This window comes from Meleagris gallopavo, chromosome 11 (genome assembly GCF_000146605.3).
Source record: "Meleagris gallopavo isolate NT-WF06-2002-E0010 breed Aviagen turkey brand Nicholas breeding stock chromosome 11, Turkey_5.1, whole genome shotgun sequence".
Classification (NCBI taxonomy): domain Eukaryota; kingdom Metazoa; phylum Chordata; class Aves; order Galliformes; family Phasianidae; genus Meleagris; species Meleagris gallopavo.
This window is the reverse complement of record NC_015021.2, coordinates 17,057,248-17,075,847: the sequence shown is the minus strand read 5'-3', so window position 1 is coordinate 17,075,847 and position 18,600 is coordinate 17,057,248. Positions and strand designations below refer to the sequence as shown.

General features: G+C 36.6%; 1 protein-coding gene across 1 annotated transcript in view; it reads left to right on the top strand.

The window, feature by feature from the left end:
* Positions 1–487: 487 nt before the first annotated feature.
* The window catches only part of PIK3CA (phosphatidylinositol-4,5-bisphosphate 3-kinase catalytic subunit alpha), a 30,692-nt gene continuing 12,579 nt past the window's right edge, over positions 488–18,600 (top strand). The window contains exons 1-15 of the mRNA XM_003209194.4: positions 488–654; positions 747–953; positions 1,708–1,854; positions 5,252–5,666; positions 7,142–7,351; positions 7,960–8,210; positions 9,817–10,062; positions 10,902–10,987; positions 13,137–13,242; positions 14,202–14,354; positions 14,463–14,597; positions 16,884–17,008; positions 17,086–17,167; positions 17,640–17,804; positions 18,356–18,459. Coding sequence (XP_003209242.1) covers positions 5,315–5,666; positions 7,142–7,351; positions 7,960–8,210; positions 9,817–10,062; positions 10,902–10,987; positions 13,137–13,242; positions 14,202–14,354; positions 14,463–14,597; positions 16,884–17,008; positions 17,086–17,167; positions 17,640–17,804; positions 18,356–18,459 — 2,015 coding nt within the window. The 5' untranslated portion in view covers positions 488–654; positions 747–953; positions 1,708–1,854; positions 5,252–5,314. The remainder of the gene's footprint in view (positions 655–746; positions 954–1,707; positions 1,855–5,251; positions 5,667–7,141; positions 7,352–7,959; positions 8,211–9,816; positions 10,063–10,901; positions 10,988–13,136; positions 13,243–14,201; positions 14,355–14,462; positions 14,598–16,883; positions 17,009–17,085; positions 17,168–17,639; positions 17,805–18,355; positions 18,460–18,600) is intronic.

Below are 18,600 nucleotides of genomic sequence, written 5' to 3'. Positions count from 1 at the left end.
GGGGAAAAAAAGTAATACTTTAGGCTTTTTTTAAAAAAACAGGCAAATGAAAAAACAACTGTTCATCTTATTTTTTCTTCTGATATCTGATACTATATCATTCTTGAGTAATTTTTCAGAATGGCCCAGCAATGCTTTGTAGTGAGTTCCTTTTTTTCTGAATGATCTCATCATTGGTATTACTCACAATGTCTGAATGTCACTACAACCAGAACCCAAGGATATTAGGTTCAGAAATGAAAAAATAGCTGCATGCAGGAGAACTTTAAAGAAACATCTGATAAAGCCTATCTTCTCATACGTAACTAAACTAAAGCAGAGTCTTAGTGAGATTTCTTCTTTACAGTAGAGAGTGACCTTGTATTTCTTCTGCGCCGTAATTCTACAAATACCAGCAATAATGTTAATTTTTCTAGCTTGGTGTAGAACAATGCAAAGGTGCTGCTTGGGGGGGTAAGGGGAGAGAAGTAGGTAACTGCAGCTAACATTGATATCATTGCTTCTCTGTTTCAGAAGGAAACAAAACGCTGGGAAGATGTGTTTTTGGTTGTTAGATCCCTCTGCACGTTGTTTTCCTTGAGCTGCTGTTTGTGATCAGATAAGAAATTCTGCGTATTTGCGCCTCTTCTGTGGAAGGATAAAGACAAATAATACGTAAGAAATTCACGTACGTAAATAATACATAAGAAATTCACACTCTAACTTGCATTACATTAGTCTTCTGCTTTCTGTTATGAACAAAGCAGCGCTGCTACTGTGTGTAACAGTGTTGTCATAGAGGAGTTTCAGACATCTTTGTCTTCCTGGATTTTGGAAAAGTGCCAGCTTGGCAAGCAGGAAGAACAAAAGGACAGGACTGAAAATATCTCGTCGGAGGCAGCCTCACCATCACCACACATCAGGTTGGGACAGCAGCAAAATTAGGCAAGCAGCCCGGCCCAGTTTTCTTCATGGTAAGCACTGGAGTGGCTGTTCTCTAAAGATGAGAATAAAATATTTTGGTCTTGAAAGTTTGAAAGGAATAAAATGGAACATAGATTTTTGGTGTTCTCAAAAATGTTACTTTTGCCACACAACTTCTTTTTCATGATGTTAGTTTTGGGGATTCCATAGAATCTTTTTTTCTAAAAAACAAACAAACTGGGGGGAGGAAGTAGCTAAAGCTTTGTTCTTCTACTGGTTTGGAACAGAACACAGAACTCACAAGTGTGTAGTAAATTGGAATCTATAAACATAGTTGGATTGTTTAATGAGCAGATTCCTTTTTTTCCTTAGATGACAGTGATAAAAGTCTAGAAGATGCTTCCAACTGGCAAAGAAATCAAATTTACATACCCATCTTACTGAACAACTTTTTGATACTAATGATACTGCAAATTATTATAAAACATTACTACATCCTGTTTATGACAGCCATGTAATGAGACTTCTTACAATTGGAAAAGCCACTGGTCTTCAACTGAAGTGTAGAAGTCAGAATGATTAATTCAGTCTCAAGTATGGGCTGATAAAATTGTATTGAGTGTTTAGTCTGCCTTTCTGAATTGATTTTGAAACCCTAGCTGATGTTTACAGCAATGCAAAATTATTCAGTCCTCTTTCAGTTACTGGAATGCATATCTTTTTGCATAAGTCTCGCATGTTTTATGCCTTTGACGTGGTGTTTCTGTACAGTTCATTTTTGCTTCTTCCCTCTGTATTTGCTAGCTTTTTTGTTAGGTGGTACGTAATAGAAGAATTTCCTACTTGCGAAGCCTGAAGAGTAGTAGAAGGTGCTTGTGGATGACAGAATATTCTCCTAAAGTGAATAAAATGATTTAGATTTCTTGCTGGACTGGCCCACAGACTTGCATGGTGAGTCTTTATATCTGCTTTATAAAACACGTGTTAATGTGAGGTGATGCTCCTCTCTTTAGAGAGCCATTCCACAGAAAATTTACAAAACAGGAAAGAAAATAGTGTTAACCATGTTACTTACTAGCCAAATATTGTCATCCACCTGAATTTAGTAGAATATTTGTGGACAGTTTCTGCAATGAAAATTAATCTAATTTGTAAAAATCAGTGTTCTCCTCTTAGGAAGAAGGTTGTCTGGATTTTCTAATAGAGGAGTTCATGCAAGATCACTTCTCTGTTGTCATTTGCTGTTTTTTTGTGATGTGGATTCCATTTGTACTGAAGGATAACAGTCCTTTTTAGCGTAGAACTGAGACCAGCAGAAGACTCTTGAGAGTCTTCTGACAAAATGTTGTGTGCAAAAATGCTGGCAGTGGAAAAAGCACTGCCAGGGTGTCCTGCTGGGCTGTAGATGCACAAGGTTTTTAAGTGATAGTATGGCTATAACAGCTGCAGTGGGCTCAGATGTCTTTAGGGAAAATATATGGGCATTTTTGACTAGAGTTCATTTGTCCCAAACTAAGTTTGTATATATTATGAACACAGAACATGTTATGGTTAGGAACCTCTGTTAACTGGGGTGTGGTACAGCTCTTACTGAATTTTTCCTCCACCGACCTCCATTCCTCAGAAGGAAGGAATTCTCAGAAGTAGTAGCAGCAAACTTCAGTGGTCTGGTAAATGTTTTCAGAGTTAACATACTTGTATGTCATGGAGAAGGCGTTAGAAAGCTAACTGTAACCTGCAACTGATTAAAACATTCAACAGAATGAATTCAGTTAACTGTGCTGCCTCAGTTTTGCATGATTCAGTACTGTGTGATGGTAAAACCTCACTGTACCAGAGTTCATCAAAAACATATTTTGAACACCTGTGTTTTCTTAGAATTCCTTCAATTAAATTTTGTAGTTTCACTGTATCATAAGAAAATAGATCATATGGTAAATGTATCTGTTCAAGCGAGTAGAAATAAGTATTTTGGGAAATCTATTGATGAGCTTCCCTTTTTTCTTCCTCCATATATATTGATAATTTTTGAATTGAGTTTTAAAATTCAGTCTATTAGGTTAGTAGCTTAGCAAGGTTAGCGATGGAGAAGATGCTTAACACATCAGGAAGGTGGTAATGAGTTCAAAAGGCTGCGGACTGATCTGCTGATGCCTTCAAGTTTTTCTTTTCTGACAAAGCTTTTGGCTCAGGAGCAAGGTTTCAGGTATTTTTGGATTGCAGGTGTGGTGCAGCGTTCATTTGAAGTGCTTGCATGGAGCTTTAGTTGGATCTAAATAACATCTCTCCAGAATTCTCTGAAAATTATACTTTGACTGTCGAAGAACATAATTGATCCTCTTTATTCCAGGCAGCCTTCCAGATTTGGAGTGTACACAGAAATGCAAGCTGCCAACTGTACTTCAAAACTGTTTCTGTTTATGTTTTTGCTTTCCAAATCCAAACCCTGGAGGCGTGCTTACATGCACAAGTGAATGTGCACACAGCGGCTACACACAGACCCAGCACGTCTGTTACCCAATTTAAAACAAAAGCTGCTGTTCTGGTGCAGTTGCTCTTAAAGGCAGTGTAGATATTTGGGCTGTCCTTTTTGGTCCATTTTCAAGCCTTTAAAAGAAACGCTCTTGAGTTGGCACTTCACGTTTGAATCTTTTCAAAAGCCAAGGGTTTACATTTCTTTTGAAAACATGATGTACAGAAGGATTTGGTATGTGCGTGTGTTTCACAGTTTTGCCTCCGTTTCTTTGTTGGCAATTATTGGTGGGAGGGAGGGAAGGTTGGCAATGAAACCGTCACTTCTGAAGGAGAGTTAGCTCAGCACTGCTGCAGTAGTGCTTTCTGCCCTGCACAGACCCCAGTGTTCACCTCTGTCTCTCAGTAAGGCAGTTCAAACAGCAGAAACTAAACCAAGAGAGGTAGAGTGAGTAGTTCTTTGCCATTTTAATCCAGCTGAGCCTGCAAGGAGCTGGCTCAGGGAGTGTGGATGCCAGCATGACGTAGGATGAGAACACCTGCCTTGGGCAGTGAGAAGATGGGCCCTCATGACCATCAGTTCAGAAAGGCCCAACCAGGGTTGTGGCACCAGACTTAAAAGACTGCTGGTAGAAACTCAGCCTGTGTTGTGAATACTTAACTTGATTGTGGTCCACCTATATTGTTGTTGTTTGTGTATGTGGACAGAAAAGTTCTTACGACTGCATATTCTTGTTGGTATTTTAATGCTGGTATATACCTTAACAGTAATGTATTTTTTGTCTATGCTTGTAATTAAGAAGTGTAGATAAAAACATGTTATTTTATATAGAGAGAGTGTCTTGCTTATGCTTTACCTGATTAAAAATAAGATGCCACTTAACCTTCTCGGTATTTCTTTTTATCTGTAGGTTGAGTTAACAGAAATTCATGTTTTTCCAAGTTGCTCTGAATGGTTCTATCAGGGTTCATTTGTAATGTTTTGTAATTGAAAGCTTTCCTGGTTTGACTCTTCAAATACGCTGTGAGTGTGCTTAGAACTTTCCATCTCAGCATCTGCTTGCTGACACCATTACAATGACAAGGAAAATAGCTCCTTAAAGCTGTTTTTCAAAAAAGTCAGTAGCATAGTCCTTTCGTCCTTCTAAATACGTATGAAGTGTTAGTGGAAAAGCATTTTTCTAAACCTGCAGTCCCTTTAGTATTCTTTGCTGATAATTTTAAAAGACCAAACTGCAACTACAAAGGAGGGGAAGGAAGGAAAAAGAAACCCTATTCCTGCTGAGTGTTACTTAGGAAGCAGTGCATTTGGGAAAATATTCTTGTTCTTATGCATCTTAAGAACTGCAGTGGTCATAACTCAGAAGAAAACATTTCAGAAAAGAAGTACTGAAGAATAGGAGGGTTGTGATTATATTTTATGTACATATGTGCATACATACATAGTATGTGGCTTTTGGAATAGTAGCCTAGTAGTTTCCTAGCCTTGTGCTGTCAGGACACTTGGCTAAGGGAGGGAGCATAATGGACTGGTTCTTTATAAGTCTGGTACTGCTTTTTCTCATAAGGAATTTTCTCATAATAGAAATGCTGAATTTAATGAGATTATGAGCTAAGTAATGCAGTGTTTGAGATCTGCATAACATATGATGACCTTGGAGGCAATTTGCTACTCTGCAGGTGATGTGTAGTTGAGTGAAAATGTCTTGATGCACAGGAGCAGTCAGAAAAGCAACCAGTAGATAATCCAAAACACTGTTCCAGCCACGGATATATATCTGTGACTGTAAGAAATGTTTGAAAAACTTTTATCTGAAATTCATTCTGATGGTTGCATTTAAAATATTAATGTTTAATCTCTGATTTTTTTATGTAGGTTTAACTGATACGAATCACTGCTTGAAAAACTTCAAGTACAAAATTATCGAAAGACTTAAAAATGCCACCCCGACCATCATCTGGTGAACTATGGGGCATCCACTTGATGCCCCCGAGGATCCTTGTGGAGTGTCTTCTCCCAAACGGAATGATAGTGACTCTAGAATGCCTCCGTGAGGCTACATTACTAACTATCAAACATGAACTTTTTAAAGAAGCAAGAAAATACCCTCTCTATCAGCTCCTTCAAGATGAATCTTCTTACATTTTTGTAAGTGTTACTCAAGAAGCAGAAAGAGAAGAATTTTTTGATGAAACACGGAGACTTTGTGACCTGCGGCTATTTCAACCTTTCCTAAAAGTCATTGAACCAGTAGGTAACAGAGAAGAAAAGATCCTTAATAGAGAAATAGGTGAGATTATCTGTATTTAAACATAGCTAATCTGCTTAACTGGTTTCTCCTCTTCAAAATAGAAAACAAGAATCGATGTGCTGTATTTGTTACGTTTTGCTTGTATCTGTTAAAGATTACATTTCAGAGTTGTTGCATCAAGTGTCCCAACATGTTGATTATAGTTAAGCCAATATTTGTAAACTATTCTTTATTTCATTCACATGTCTAATGATATATATACAGTTGTATATGGGTTAGTAGTGCATGTTTTTTGCTAGTTGCCAGTTAGCAGGATTTCATATTAGTACAGAGCAAAGCCTTATTGTACTTGTTTTATTTGGGAAGCAAATCTTGATTTGTTTGGAATTTTACAGAACAGTGATAACTAAGGGAAGGTGCAAGAGGATTTAATTGCAAATATTTAACTACATTGGCAGTAGTACAGTTCTTAATACTGTTTTGTCTTGCTTAGATGCAAAATCTGAGAAACAAGGTGTTTTTCTTCCCCCCCCTCCCTTTCAGACAGAGCATTAGTAGGTGTGGGAAGGATCATGACAAAAACACCTGAGCACATTGTTTTGAATCATCTCTGGGGAAGACCATAACTTTTCCATTATCCAGGAGGCACAGGAAAACCAGCATGTGTTTTGGTATCTAGGTTAAGTATCTACATTCAGCTAGTGCAAGGATACTGTCTTCCTCTTAGTTTCTAACAGGTGTATGCTGCAGTGGTAGAGACTTACCAACTGGAAGTACTTGTTCTAAGGTGCTCCTAATTGTTAAATTATCTAATTGTTGTAAATGCATCATGGGTAGACTTCTGTTTTGTGAAACGTAGCCTCGTCAGGACTTGGGGAGAGTAGTGGTTACCTAACTATGCGTAGAGATAAAATGGAAAGTTTTCAAATTTCAGCATTCATGCACAAATCATTCATTATGAACATAATCTAATGAAAATAAATGGAGTTAGATTTGAGACTGAAGATTCGAGAGGAATATGCAAATCTTTGCCCAAGAGTCCAGTATTTCCTAGGCTGCTATGGGAGCTCACAAAAAATGTGAAGACCTGTCATTGAGTTGTAAGCAAAGCTGATGATGGCTCTAATAGTTATCAGTGATCCTGTCAGAGTTTTAGAGAAAGTCAGGCACAACAGCTCTTGTGGTCTACTCAGAAAACTTTATTTGCTGACTTCAAAGAAGTTGATTACTGATTCTTTTCTCCCTGAGGGTTATTAGCAGTGAAAGTGGTAATTTAAGGTTTGCAGGATTTTCAGTGAAAATGTATCAGGGTTCTAACCTTTTCTGTGATTACTGCTTTGTTCTTGAATGACATAAAAATAATTTGTATATGAAGTGGAAGCCAGTGGTTAACACAAATATTTTAGGTTGTATTTTGCTTTAAATGTGCTTTCTTCAGGCAGTGGTAGAAGGAGTCTTTAGTTTAATTTAGTTATCTGTTGTAATTATTTTTCCATGCTTTTGCAACATTGTAGGTTTTGCTATTGGCATGCCCATTTGTGAGTTTGACATGGTTAAGGATCCTGAAGTACAAGATTTCAGAAGAAATATTCTTAATGTTTGTAAAGAAGCAGTAGATCTTCGAGATGCCAATGCTCCGCACAGTAGAGCATTATATGTCTGTCCTCCAAATGTAGAGTCTTCACCTGAGCTACCCAAACACATATACAATAAACTAGATAAAGGTAAGATAAATATTTACTGTAGAGACGATATTTTTCTGTGATTGAAATCAAAAAACACAACTGGTGACTTAAGCAAATCACTGATTTATGTAGTATATCTGATATACTGCAGCAGTATCATAACCCTGAGTTATTCAGAAAAATTTGCTTAATAGAAGGTAGGTTCAAAAGGCCAGCAGCAAAACTTTAAAATTACTTTTTGCTATTCTAGTAATTTCATGGAACAGTTACTGCTGTTGTATTGAAGGCTGAATATTAGAAATGGAGGTTGGTGGCCCTGCCTGTAGCAATGGGATTGGCGCTTGATGGTCCCTGAGGTCCCTTCCAACCCAAGCCATTTTATGATTCTGTGATTCTATGAATAATCAGGAGTATTTGATGTATAACATTCTTAATCTCAAGGCATAAAAGTTTGAATTCACACTTGAATCATAAATAAGCTTAGGGCATCTAGTTCCTTGCAGAAGTTATCATCCTCTGTTGGATTGAGCTATGAATCTTGTTTTTGTCATCTTGTAGTAGTAACTATGTGGCTCTGTTTCTTTAGGGTGTGAAGAGGTGATGCTTGAGTTGAAAATGGTAGGCCTAACGTTTCATATTTGTTCTAGGGCAAATAATAGTAGTGATATGGGTAATAGTTTCACCTAACAATGATAAGCAGAAGTACACCTTAAAAATCAATCATGACTGTGTGCCTGAGCAAGTTATTGCTGAAGCAATTAGGAAGAAAACACGAAGTATGTTGCTGTCATCTGAACAACTGAAGCTCTGCGTGTTGGAGTACCAGGGCAAGTATATTTTGAAAGTGTGCGGCTGTGATGAATACTTGCTAGAAAAATATCCTCTGAGCCAGTATAAGGTGAGTAACATAATGAATTTATTTTGAAGTACACTGAAGAAATCCTAATATGTGTGGGAGAAAAGTGATCAGTCTCATTATATATAATATGTATATATATATTATATATAGTCAAAAACAAAGAAAGTAAAAATCTATTTCTTTAGGGTAATTGGCTTATACATATCTGACTCAAGCGTGTATTTGTTGCTGTATGTGCTTCAGTACGTGGCCAGGGAAGGTAATTTAAAGTAGAATTTACGTCACTCATTCAACTTTTTAAAAATGCAGTAGAAGTTTCGCGCTAACGTGAGCAATAAATCAGTGGTAGGTTCTCTGAGAAGTATTCTACATTTCTGATGGCAAGAGATGAATAACATTTGAATGGGGGCTGATGCAATGCAAAAAGAAACTAGATCGGATGTTGAGTTATGAGGCAACCATTACTTCTGTGAATCTTCTCCCTCCCTGCTTTAGGGGTTGGGGAAAAAAAAATAAGCAAGCTTTCTTGGCTTACTGTTAATTACATCAGTAAACTTCTTGATCTTATGAAAGGGGAGTGGTAAACTTCCAGTACTGTATTTATCAGGTAAATCTTCCTTGTTGCTACCCATCCTTCAGTGTCTTTGTTCTCTTACTGTTGTACCTAGCAGAACTGGCAGAAGAGCCTCAGAGCAGTCCTTTCTGAAGTAGACAACAATGTTACCCTGTATATTTCCTCACAGACTGCTGTTGCTATCTCTCTCTGAGAAACCTACTGTTGTAATAACAGCTCCCATTCCTCTATCTAAAATGGCTGACAGTCTGCTCTTCAGAGCTGTGGAGGAGATAAGGAGGATGGGGGATCCTGAATACTGGGAAAAGGAACTTAATATTATGCAAGCTGGGGAAGAAGGCAGGCATATGTGACTAATTTTGTACAGTCATGAGATCAAATGCTAGACCTATTTGATCTAGTGTGGCTTCTTCAGAAGTATCTGGTATGCCTTTCTGTGCCACAGAAGAGATTACTAATTACAGTCCAGAGCTGACCCTATCTTAACACTTTGTAGTACTGTTGCCAGATGAAATACTTTCAGCAGTCACTCCTGAGCAGACACAATACAGGCTTGAGAGTTGCAAGAGTAGTGTTGAGGTAAAGCTGAAAAGTGTCTGAACCAAAAATGAACAGTTCTGCTTTTTTAACTGTGTCTAGGAGTGTTAGAGGCACATGTGCTAGGCTGGTACAGTAGATTATAACAGCAGTACGCAAGGTAGAAGATGGCTGACCTGCTTCTGGGAACATCCCTAATGTGGAACCGTTCTCTGCACTGTGCCCGAGCTTAAGAGCCCTACAAGACACTTGTTTTTCTGTCAGCTCTGTTCTGTGTCTGCAGTTCAGCCTTCAACTGTTGTAGACATTGTTCATTACCTCCAAAATCTGTTTGAAGTACGTGCCATTCTACCCAATTTTGTATTTAAACTGTTGAATGTTGCAACAAAAAAACACTGAAGGATTTATGTAAAGGAACAGACCTGAGCTCTTGAAGTATGCTTTTATTTTTGTTATTCTGAATAGTTTTAGGTACTGATTACCAAGAGCATGCGCTTAGAAAATATACTGAATTTTGGTTTTGTTTTCTTACAGTATATAAGAAGTTGTATAATGCTTGGTCGCATGCCCAATCTGATGCTGATGGCTAAAGAAAGTCTATATACCCAGCTGCCACTGGATACCTTTACAATGCCATCTTACTCCAGGCGTATCTCTACAGCTACACCCTACATGAATGGAGAAGCTACAGCCAAATCGCTCTGGACTATAAACAGTGCTCTCAGAATAAGAATCCTCTGTGCAACCTATGTAAATGTGAACATTAGGGACATTGACAAGGTAAGGCAAATGCTGTATAGCGTTATATGTAGTTTTCAACACAAATGGTTTCCCTCTTTTCCATAATTACATTAGAAAAGAGGTGTTATTTCTAATATTAGAAGATTAGACCACTTTGTTACTGACATTTAAGCTCTCTATTTTGAAAAAGAGAGCCATGTTCTAAAATCTACAAGTTTTTGTATATTTCTGAAAAATGCATGAATCATGGTATACAGCTAAAGGAGTGGTCTAGTTTATTTCAGCTGAGTTCATAATAGATGTGCTATCTTCCCCATTTTAAACTATGAACATATTCAAGAGTATTGTACAGTAAGTGAGAATACGTCTGATGAGAAGATGCTGAATAGCATGCTGCTATCTTTGTTCTTAGAAGAGGAGGTATGGGAAGATCAGTGAGAAAAGGCATGTGCAGCTTAATCCTGCTGAAGTCATATGGCAAGTCTCTACCTCACCCAGAATTTATTTGGTCTTTTTTCTTTCTGTGGTTTGGCTTATAAAGAATTCGTCATTCCAATTTGTTTTTAGAAGTTCCTTTCAAGTTCATTAGTGTATTTTTAAGAAATACTTCTACAACAGTAGTGAGGAAAAAGATCAAAACCTTTTTTTTTTTTTCCCCCCCATAAGAGTATACTTACGTACTTGAAGAGCATGAATAAATTTGGGTTGAGGAGTGGTGGTGAAACTGTTTTTGTTTGTTGGGGTGAAGTATTGATGGATGTTTTCTTTAATATAAATGAGAAAGCAAGGTATTGTAATCATATTGTATGTTGATAGGAATGAAAACTTTGTTTATAGTGGAGTTTCAAAAATAGTACTGATATTAACATTACTTTCAGATCTACGTTAGAACAGGTATCTACCATGGAGGAGAACCTTTATGTGACAATGTGAATACTCAGAGGGTACCTTGTTCTAATCCCAGGTAAGATACTAGAAATACTATAGAGAACCTGACTTTTGGGGCATTATGAATTACAGTATTGAAGAAGTAAAGGCACTGCTTAGCATTATTCAGGTATATCTCATTGCTGGCAATACTTTAGCTGAAGAACATTTTTACATATCCCTGCATTTATAAATATAATTTAATTCATTCAAGTACAAGTATTTTGTTCTGCAATGTTATGTATATTGTTATAGTCCATGTACTGACCAGGTTGTTTTACATAAACATTCGTGATTGCCCCTGAAACTCCTATATAATTACTCTTTAGTACCATGAAATCAACATAGCTCTGGGCAGTCGAGCTCTGTTTTTTACTTTAGATCTATAGCTAGTGTCCTAGTTGCAGGTTCAGGTTCCAACATCAGCAAGAGGCAGTGTGATGTAATGCAATCCACAGATTTGTTCCAGTGTGGTTGCAGAGCATGTGCTAAAGCAGAAGCACTGATGGGAATATTTGGTAATGTGAAAGTGACTGCCAGGTCTGGGCTGATTGTTTCCAGAAGATTTGACCTGCTGTGAATTTTATACTTAAAAAAAAAAAAAATACTAAAAAAAAAATCCCGTGGACTTTAAAGTGCTATAGTGTGCAAAAAGAAGCTTTATGTGAGCATGTATAAGCATACAGAGAACAAATATTTAAAAGAGATTGAATTTTTGCCTGTAACTCTGAATAAGGAGGTGTGAAATGTTAGCATCTGCTAGGATTAGGTGTGATATGTGTGTTCAAAAATAAGTTCTGACTTGCACTTTCTGTCTGCCTTCACATCTTTAGAGGTTTCAGAGTGTTTTCTGTAAGTATGATTAGGTATTAACGTTAGAGGGCATAATGATACATGCAGGTTTTTAGAAAAAATAGCTTAATCCTCCTGCTGATCCCACAGATGGTTAAACTTTTTGTTCAAGCACAGCTGTTTTTGAGGAGAATGTTATGGGAAGGATGGTGAAGGACATGGTTGGAAAATATGGATATTGTCACACACAGATATGTAATATATGAAATTAACACGTAAGAAAAAATTAATGATGTCCTTGGAAGCTGCTGCTGCTTCCAACTGAGAAAATAACTGTATTTAGCAGTTCAAAAGCACAGTTGTGCATGTTGAGAGGGAAGTCCTTCTTTAAGAAGTTCATGAACATATATTCCTCTAGAACTGATCTCTGATCTTATTACTATGATAAATAGAGTGAAATCTGAGTTATTTCAACAGTCTTATCATAGAACTACAGAACCAAGAGCAGAAGGAAAGCACTAGTTTTATTATTTATGGTTCAAACTACTTCATAATGATGGAGGGATTATATGGTAATGAAGTAGGAGAAACAGTGACTATGTACAAGGCTCTGGAGTGCTTAAGGAATAAGTGCAGTGACAAAATGCTTATTTCCTTCTGTGGAGTACTGCTTTGCTAACACATTACAAGCCTGAGGGGTAGCAAACCTGTCATTATGTAAAAAGGATTTGAGGAAACCTTTACTTTCACAACTAAATGAGACTACATTCCAATTAGTGATACAACAGGCAGTCATTTAAAGCAGTGACATGTTTCAGTCTGCTGTGATTTTGCAGTTCCCTGCATTTTGACTGTTAATTGCTTCCTATTGCGTTTATTTACTATTTAAAAGCAACATAGTTAATACAGTAAGTAGAATTAAACAAGCATTTGGAAAGTGTCCAATCGCTGCTAGCAATTCTGGTTTTCCTTTCTTTATGCAGCTATAGCAGTGTTGTTTTTTATCACTGTTGCTGAGGAATCTCATCCATATATTCAACAATTCCCCTCAAATTTAGGAAAAGGGTTTGCAATATGTAATTTTCTTGCTTAGCTCTGTAAATTGCAGTTATAAAACATCTTTCGACAGTCAATTTCTAATTATACCAAGCATAATATATTAGCAAAAATAAAATTCTTATTCTGTTTAGTGTTTATTGTGCACAAGAAAAATGTGGCCAGACACTAGAAATATTGGATTTCTGTTACATTTTATCTTATTTGTTTTTACTTTTGGAAATTAACAGTATTATTTTTAGGGATATACATTGTTTTTAGTATAACAGTTGATTGCATGCAGTTGTCTAACACAGTCTCTTTTAACCCGGTTTTAATCTGCTTTTTAAATGTTGCAGATGGAATGAATGGCTGTTGTATGACATGTACATTCCTGATCTTCCACGTGCTGCTCGGCTCTGCCTTTCTATCTGTTCTGTTAAAGGCCGGAAGGGTGCTAAAGAGGTAAAGTGCTTCATAGCTTTAGTAAACTAACAAGCAGGGGTTACTCAAGTAAAATTTGGGAAGATACTTGGCAATTGCTGTTCTGGTAATTAGTGTCAATGTAATGTTTAATTTGAATCTGATTAAAATAGGGATTTTTTCTTATGTATCATTCATTTGTCAGTATTATTTTAAGCCACAAAAAGAAGCTTGCTCATTCAACATTAAGTCATATCAGTTCTGTGTTGCTGGCCGGAAGAATCAGTGGTAGTCTTCTGAGGTCTGAGTGCATAAGAAGAAAATGTAACTTCTGTAACTTTCATTCTGCTAATCTGGAAATGTAACAAGTTGCTCTTAGATAAGAATGTTATTTCTTGTGACTCACAATCAGAGATTTGATGTCAGAGATAATTCCAGTGGTTCCACAACAATGGAGTGGTGTGCTAGATATGTGACTTATCAGAGAAAAGTGGGCCTAAACAAGTCTTGCCAAAAGAAACACAAAGCAATTTCTGATATAATGATACTTCTTTAATTGTTTGCTCACTGCCAGCTTCAATTGCCCAAGCGAAGTGGTATTCATAAGAGAAGGTTATGTATTTCACTGTTTTCTGAAATCCAGTTTCTGTTTCTGTCCTTCCCCATCCTAAACTGCTTGAAGTAGCAAAGGAGTCCACTCAAAGCATGCTTTTTATTGTTAATGTAATTTTATCTTTTTTACTTGACCTGCTGGTTTCCTATCAGCTAGAGTTTAAAGGTAGGGAAAGCAGCCTGCTGTTTATTTTATGATAGATCAGAATTCCTTGGTTTTGATAACGTTTCTCTACTGCACAGATGGAAATAAGAAATGTTCAGTTGGAAGGGACCTAGTAAGTACTTAAAGCTGTGGTGAATCTCTATTATTATTTTAATTTTTTGTTTAAATATATATCTCATAATTAAAAGTTGAAACTGAAAAACTATCTTTTAACCTCTTTAAGGAGCACTGTCCATTGGCTTGGGGAAATATAAACATGTTTGATTACACAGACACTCTTGTATCTGGGAAAATGGCTTTGAATCTTTGGGCAGTACCCCATGGACTGGAGGATTTGTTGAATCCTATTGGTGTTACTGGATCAAATCCGAATAAGGTAAGTATGTGCACGTGAACTGCCTCCTCAGGAATGTATATTCAAAATATGCTATATTCTAGTTAGTAAAATTCAACAGAAGAAGTAATCTAAATTCCTTTTACATAGGAAACTCCATGTTTAGAGCTGGAATTTGATTGGTTTAGCAATCCTGTGAAGTTTCCAGATATGACAGTAATTGAAGAGCATGCCAATTGGACAATCTCACGTGAACTGGGCTTTAACTACAGCTATGCGGGACTGGTAAGAAGAATTTGCTTTCTAAGAACAGCTGCTAAAATATCAAAGTATTTGCTGCCTTTTTTTCTCAGTATGCTAGTGATAGATTATCTTAATCTATTACTGACCAGCACTTAGAAGAGAAACTGTCTTACCATGCTAACTGTAAGCATGTTTTTGACATATTTAAATTGATTCAGGTGTCTGAACTACTCAGTTTAACTTCTGAGAAGTTGTGATTTTCATTCATTGATCCTGTTTTCTTTATTGCAATTTCATTTTTTGTAGGCTCATCTGCAGAAAATTCTTTTGTTACTTATCCTTTCCCAATTCTTAAATGTTCGGTAGGTTTGAACTGTACTGTGATTGTTCCCTTTAAATTTACGATATCTTCAGGTTTGAGGCCCAGGCTTTCTATATTCAAGTATTGTGTGTTTTTATGGCTGTTCTTAGTACTCCCTTCAGTTAGGAGTTTTCAAATATTAAATCTAATTTACTGTCCCACAACTCTAAAATTTCAAGTTTCTGATATTGACTGCAACAGGGTAAATTCATTTTTTGTCTTGGTTTGACTTAAACTATGATCTTTCTGACCCATTATGCAAGTACATTTTATACTTTTGTGACTTTCTCTTACAATTTAGGGTAACTCAAAATCAAGATGCATGTGTACGATTAATTGCTTGCTCTGTACCATCAATTTGATCTTATATCAAGTGCTGGGGTGCTTGTAAAGTCATTTATCCATTCACTTCCTACTAGAGTAGTCTTGAATCCCTCTTTTTTTTTTTTTTGTCCTATCCATGTGTTTCAGAGTGCTATTACATGAGCGTGTTGGTGCACTGAGATGCCAACTATCACAGTGCTAGCAGGTAAAGGTGCTAAAAGCTCTGAAGTAATAGCATTAGATGGAAGCTTGAAGGTGGGAATATTTTTGTCCTGTGTGACAGGACTGAACACATCAGGAGAACACGAATATATAGAATTGAGTCTGTAGTGTGCCATGTTGCATAATCTTACAACTGTTTCTGTATTTGCTTGTATTCTTAGAAATAATACACTTAAGAGGTGCCTTGATCCCTTGTCTGAAAAACTTCAGATTGTTCCTTTCTTCGGTTTCTATTTGGAGTTTATTTGCTATTGTTCCTGGTTTTGCTGGCTAGTTATTGAGGTTTTGGTGGTTTTTTTTTTAGGCTAGATGCATTGGAAAGACTTTATAGAAAAGCCAGGCAGATGCCTCTTTTCCGAAGTACTAGTTCAGTCAGCTGAAAATCACCATCAACAAAACTGGCTGATAAAGCCCAGCTCATTCTTGCCTTGTATATTTTTAGTGGAAATCGGAGAAAAACGTAGAACAGGAGATTATTACTGTGTGTTTTTTCTCTCTGTTCTTGAAGTGTTCTATAATTTAGGTATTTTGAACATTAATAGAATTGGTGTTTGTTTTTTTTTTGTTCGAAGTCAGTATTGCACAGAGGTCAAAATGAGTTAATTTTAATAACTGTTCAATCTGCATATAATTTTTGGAAAAGCTTCATCTTAAGTGTCAAACTTGTTTGTTACAGTTGTATTATATATAAAAACCGTAATGTGGTCTAAGATTTTTTTTGCCATGTAGTTGATTCTGTCATGGAGACTTTAGAGATTGCATCATTTCAAATGCAAAAAACATATCATATGAAGTAGGAAATGAGAGATGTAGAAGGAAAACTGAACTTGACTCATAAGTTATGAAATATTAAAGGTATAGTATCAATATCTGTCATTGGCCTTAGCTGGTTCTAGTAGAAAGTCTTAATACATGCTGAAATGAATTTTAGCTAGTTCTGCTCTTTAAGGAGTATTTTACACTAGTTCTGGCTAATATTTTCTGGTCATTCTGTTATGTAAGCTTTCCTACAGTGTTCTACCTTTTACTTACCTAGCCTCACCCTCCAGTACTCTGCTTTTTCAATTCTGATTCTTTGAGCCCATTCAACAGTTCTTAGAAATCTCAAAACTGGAGACAGAAGTGACCTGTTTCATTTTGTGCCATGCTAGGCTGCTGTTGTTCATCACATGCCAACTACTATTTCTCCACAAAGCTGACTGGTGAAATGTACTTCTTGTCCCAGCAGTGAATAAAAGCAGTTATAGAAATCAAAGGCCTAGTCTTCAATTTCTCTATTTTAAACTTGTAAGTCCTTGCTTATAGTAGAAGGAAACAACAAAGTGGTATTGTGTCGTATAAATGTTCCTGCGCTGTAAAAGTACTTCTACGTTATATGACTGTACAATGAGGAGGGTTTATGGACCACTTTCTCTCTGCAGAGTAACAGAATAGCTAGAGACAATGAATTAAGAGAAAGTGACAAGGAGCAACTGCGAGCCATATGTACACGGGATCCTTTGTCTGAAATCACTGAGCAAGAGAAGGACTTTCTCTGGAGCCACAGGTACTGAGGAAAAACAAAAGCAAATGCACAAAACAAAAATGACATGTTGTACAAACAACCTTCATTCTCTTTTTCAGACACTATTGTGTAAATACCCCGGAAATTCTGCCCAAATTACTTCTGTCTGTTAAATGGAATTCTAGAGATGAAGTGGCTCAGGTAACAAACAAACGTCACTGAAGAAGTTTTAAGTTCTGAAGAAGCTTTAAAATCTGGATTTTTTTGTAAAATAACATAAGTTGTTCTTATGAAAACAGATAATTTGAGTTGCCACTGTAACTAGCTGGTCATTTTGTATTTGTTTTATGCAATCCATTTGCCTATTCCAGGAAAGGTCTTGTGTTCTCATTCTTAAGTTCAATCTGAGTCTTAGCTTTTTTCTGGTGGCATTACTCGAACCCTTGTTATGTTACTGATTATTGTTTCAATGTGAGATTTTGTTTTTGTTCTTTTAGAGTGGATAAAATAAGTCAACTGGCACTAATACCAAATTATTTTTTAGAAGGGAATGACAAGTAAACAGTTTATATTCAGCAGCAGCTTGTGTGGTTATACTTTCTATTGGGTGTGTATTACAACGTCTTCCTCCTCAGTGTGAATGTGTAATGTACTTGGACTTCATTGTCCACAGATGTACTGTTTGGTGAAAGATTGGCCTCCAATCAAGCCAGAGCAAGCAATGGAGCTTTTGGATTGTAATTATCCAGATCCAATGGTGCGAGCCTTTGCAGTTCGGTGTCTAGAGAAGTACTTAACAGATGACAAACTGTCTCAGTACTTAATCCAGCTAGTACAGGTATATAACATTCTTGATTCCTTATGTACATTTGATAATTATGCAAGCTTAAAATACAAGAAAAGTTAAGACGTGAAAAAGATAAGAATCCTGTCTTCAATGCAAATTACGTTAGGAGGAGCTCTGAAAGATGAAATATGGTTACTTTTCTGTTGTGCTCTGGTTTCTGGTGTTGGTATGAAATGTCAGAATTCTGCAGAGATGCAGAACTGTTCTACCAACTGGAACAGGCAACTGTTTCAGCTGTCTTGCATATGGTGACACACAAACAGAAGCATCTTTTTTAAAATGTTAAGCATGCTGAAGCTAAAATATTTGATAACAGTATGGGAAGCATCAGATGGTAAGTTTTTGAAATAAAAGCAGTCTGCACTCTGTTAGCAGATATTCTTTAAATGCTAATGTGCGTATTAAAATACCACGGTCAGGCAGTCTACGAAATTTTTATATCAAACTTGAATTGTGTTCTATTTAACTGTCTTATTCTATATGCTGTTCACCAACAATAACCGCAGCTGATTTTCTTGCAAATTTTCTTTGTCTTTAACCAGGTTCTGAAATATGAGCAGTACTTAGATAATCAACTCGTGAGATTTTTACTCAAGAAGGCACTGACCAATCAACGGATAGGACACTTCTTCTTTTGGCATTTAAAGTAAGCTTAATAATATCATGAATAGTAGTGATGAGATTCCTACAAGCTTAAAAGAAAAGTTCCATATGCTACATACTCTTCTTTTGGAAAATATTACCACTTGACAAATAAAAAGCAAACTTTATTTTAAGAGTTTGAATG